At 53.9% G+C, this 1,475-nt stretch overlaps 1 protein-coding gene across 1 annotated transcript in view; it reads right to left on the minus strand.

Annotated features, from left to right (window-relative positions):
- The window catches only part of TOP3A (topoisomerase (DNA) III alpha), an 18,520-nt gene that overhangs the window by 12,121 nt on the left and 4,924 nt on the right, over window positions 1-1,475 (minus strand). The window contains exon 2 of the mRNA XM_014936351.1: window positions 979-1,234. Coding sequence (XP_014791837.1) covers window positions 979-1,164 — 186 coding nt within the window. The 5' untranslated portion in view covers window positions 1,165-1,234. The remainder of the gene's footprint in view (window positions 1-978; window positions 1,235-1,475) is intronic.

A 1,475-nucleotide genomic window follows, 5' to 3' on the forward strand; every position in this document is an offset into this window, starting at 1 on the left:
GGTGCTTTCCAACGTAAGAGGATTTTAAACCATGCCTGAAGGGGATGCCAGGGTTATCTCCCCATGGACAGTGACAACAGGTTTGTTTAATGGGGTTGGGTAATTATATTCCTGACAAACAACTGCCCTGCTCCAAATGACAATTATTCTGCTAGCTCCCAGTCCTCAAGACTACCCTCCACCTAACGGAGACTCGTGGAAGTTTCTAGATTGGCTATTTGGGGTTTTTTTCTACAGAAGTAGAATGGTATCTTCCTTGATTGGGACTGCCAGCACCCCAGGTTCTCAGTAACACCTTTCATTCAAATGTAATTCTGGTCTAGAAGGATCTTCTAGTTCCTTAGCTTGGAAATACCAACTAATTAAGCAAACTGTTAAAGGTCATGAAACAACGCAGCGGAGAGGAGAGATCTTTGAACTCCTCTTCTCCAGACCACAGACCATCTTTGCTTTATTATGTGAACTTCAGTAAACCCGACACTTGCTGATGCTGCAGAAGAGGTGCTTTTTGACTGGAAAATACATGCCAGCAGATGGTTTCAGTTCCTCAAGCCTTTCATGTACCCTGCAAAGCTAGGAACAACACAGGGAGCCCTCACCACAGAGCTCAATACCCCAAGAAGACAGTCTGGACAGAGGAAGCACAGCTGGGGAGCTAAATTCCAACAGGACTTAAGTCACAAGGGAAAAGGGGTCTAAGACTCCCAAATACATTTGGGCAAGTGGTGTTTGTCCACCAAAGAGTCTTTGGTCTTGGACAGAGTCTTGCACAGTTAGAATTGAACAGAATAAAACAGTGCAAGATGTCACACACACTGATGCCAACAAGGCAGAGGGGGCCACGGCTACTGCACAAGACACAGCCTACACCTGAGACTGTCCTGTGAGTTCCCTGTGCTGCACGATGGCCCTGGTGAGCTGACCCTCTCCAGCCAAGCCAGCCCTGCAGGCAGTAAGGCAGACGTGGTGTACTCCTACCCGTCGCATTCTGCTGTTGGAGAGCAGATCTGCAATCCCTCGAGCGGCATCGTTCTTCTCGGCCACGCACAGGACCTTCCGTATCCTCTGCAATGCCACCTCCTCCGCAGCCCGGGAGAAGAAACGCCAGGGCTGGGGCAGCATCCTGACCCCACAGCTAGCGAAGAGCCTGGCTTGAAAGTTCATCACAAGAGATGCCAACAGCTCCCGGGGGGCAAGGCATGCTGCTGCTGCGTCCTTGCCCTGTGGCCGGATCCTGCTGGGGAGGGAGAGCGATCGCTGAATGTCCCCCACCACGGGGGAATGCCTGTGCTCGGCCTTTAACCATCGACCCCGGGAGGGCCCAGGGCTCTCTCTGCCCCGCTGCCTCCTCAGAGCTGCAGAAGGCTCCTACACCCCGCCAGAAGCAGCCGCCCGGGCCCCTCCTGCCCTCACAAAGCCTTCCCTCAGGCCGGGGCTGTCCCCCCGCCCGCCGAGGCCGGGCCAAGGCAGGCCCC

Source organism: Calidris pugnax, unplaced genomic scaffold (genome assembly GCF_001431845.1).
Source record: "Calidris pugnax isolate Ruff unplaced genomic scaffold, ASM143184v1 scaffold17, whole genome shotgun sequence".
Classification (NCBI taxonomy): domain Eukaryota; kingdom Metazoa; phylum Chordata; class Aves; order Charadriiformes; family Scolopacidae; genus Calidris; species Calidris pugnax.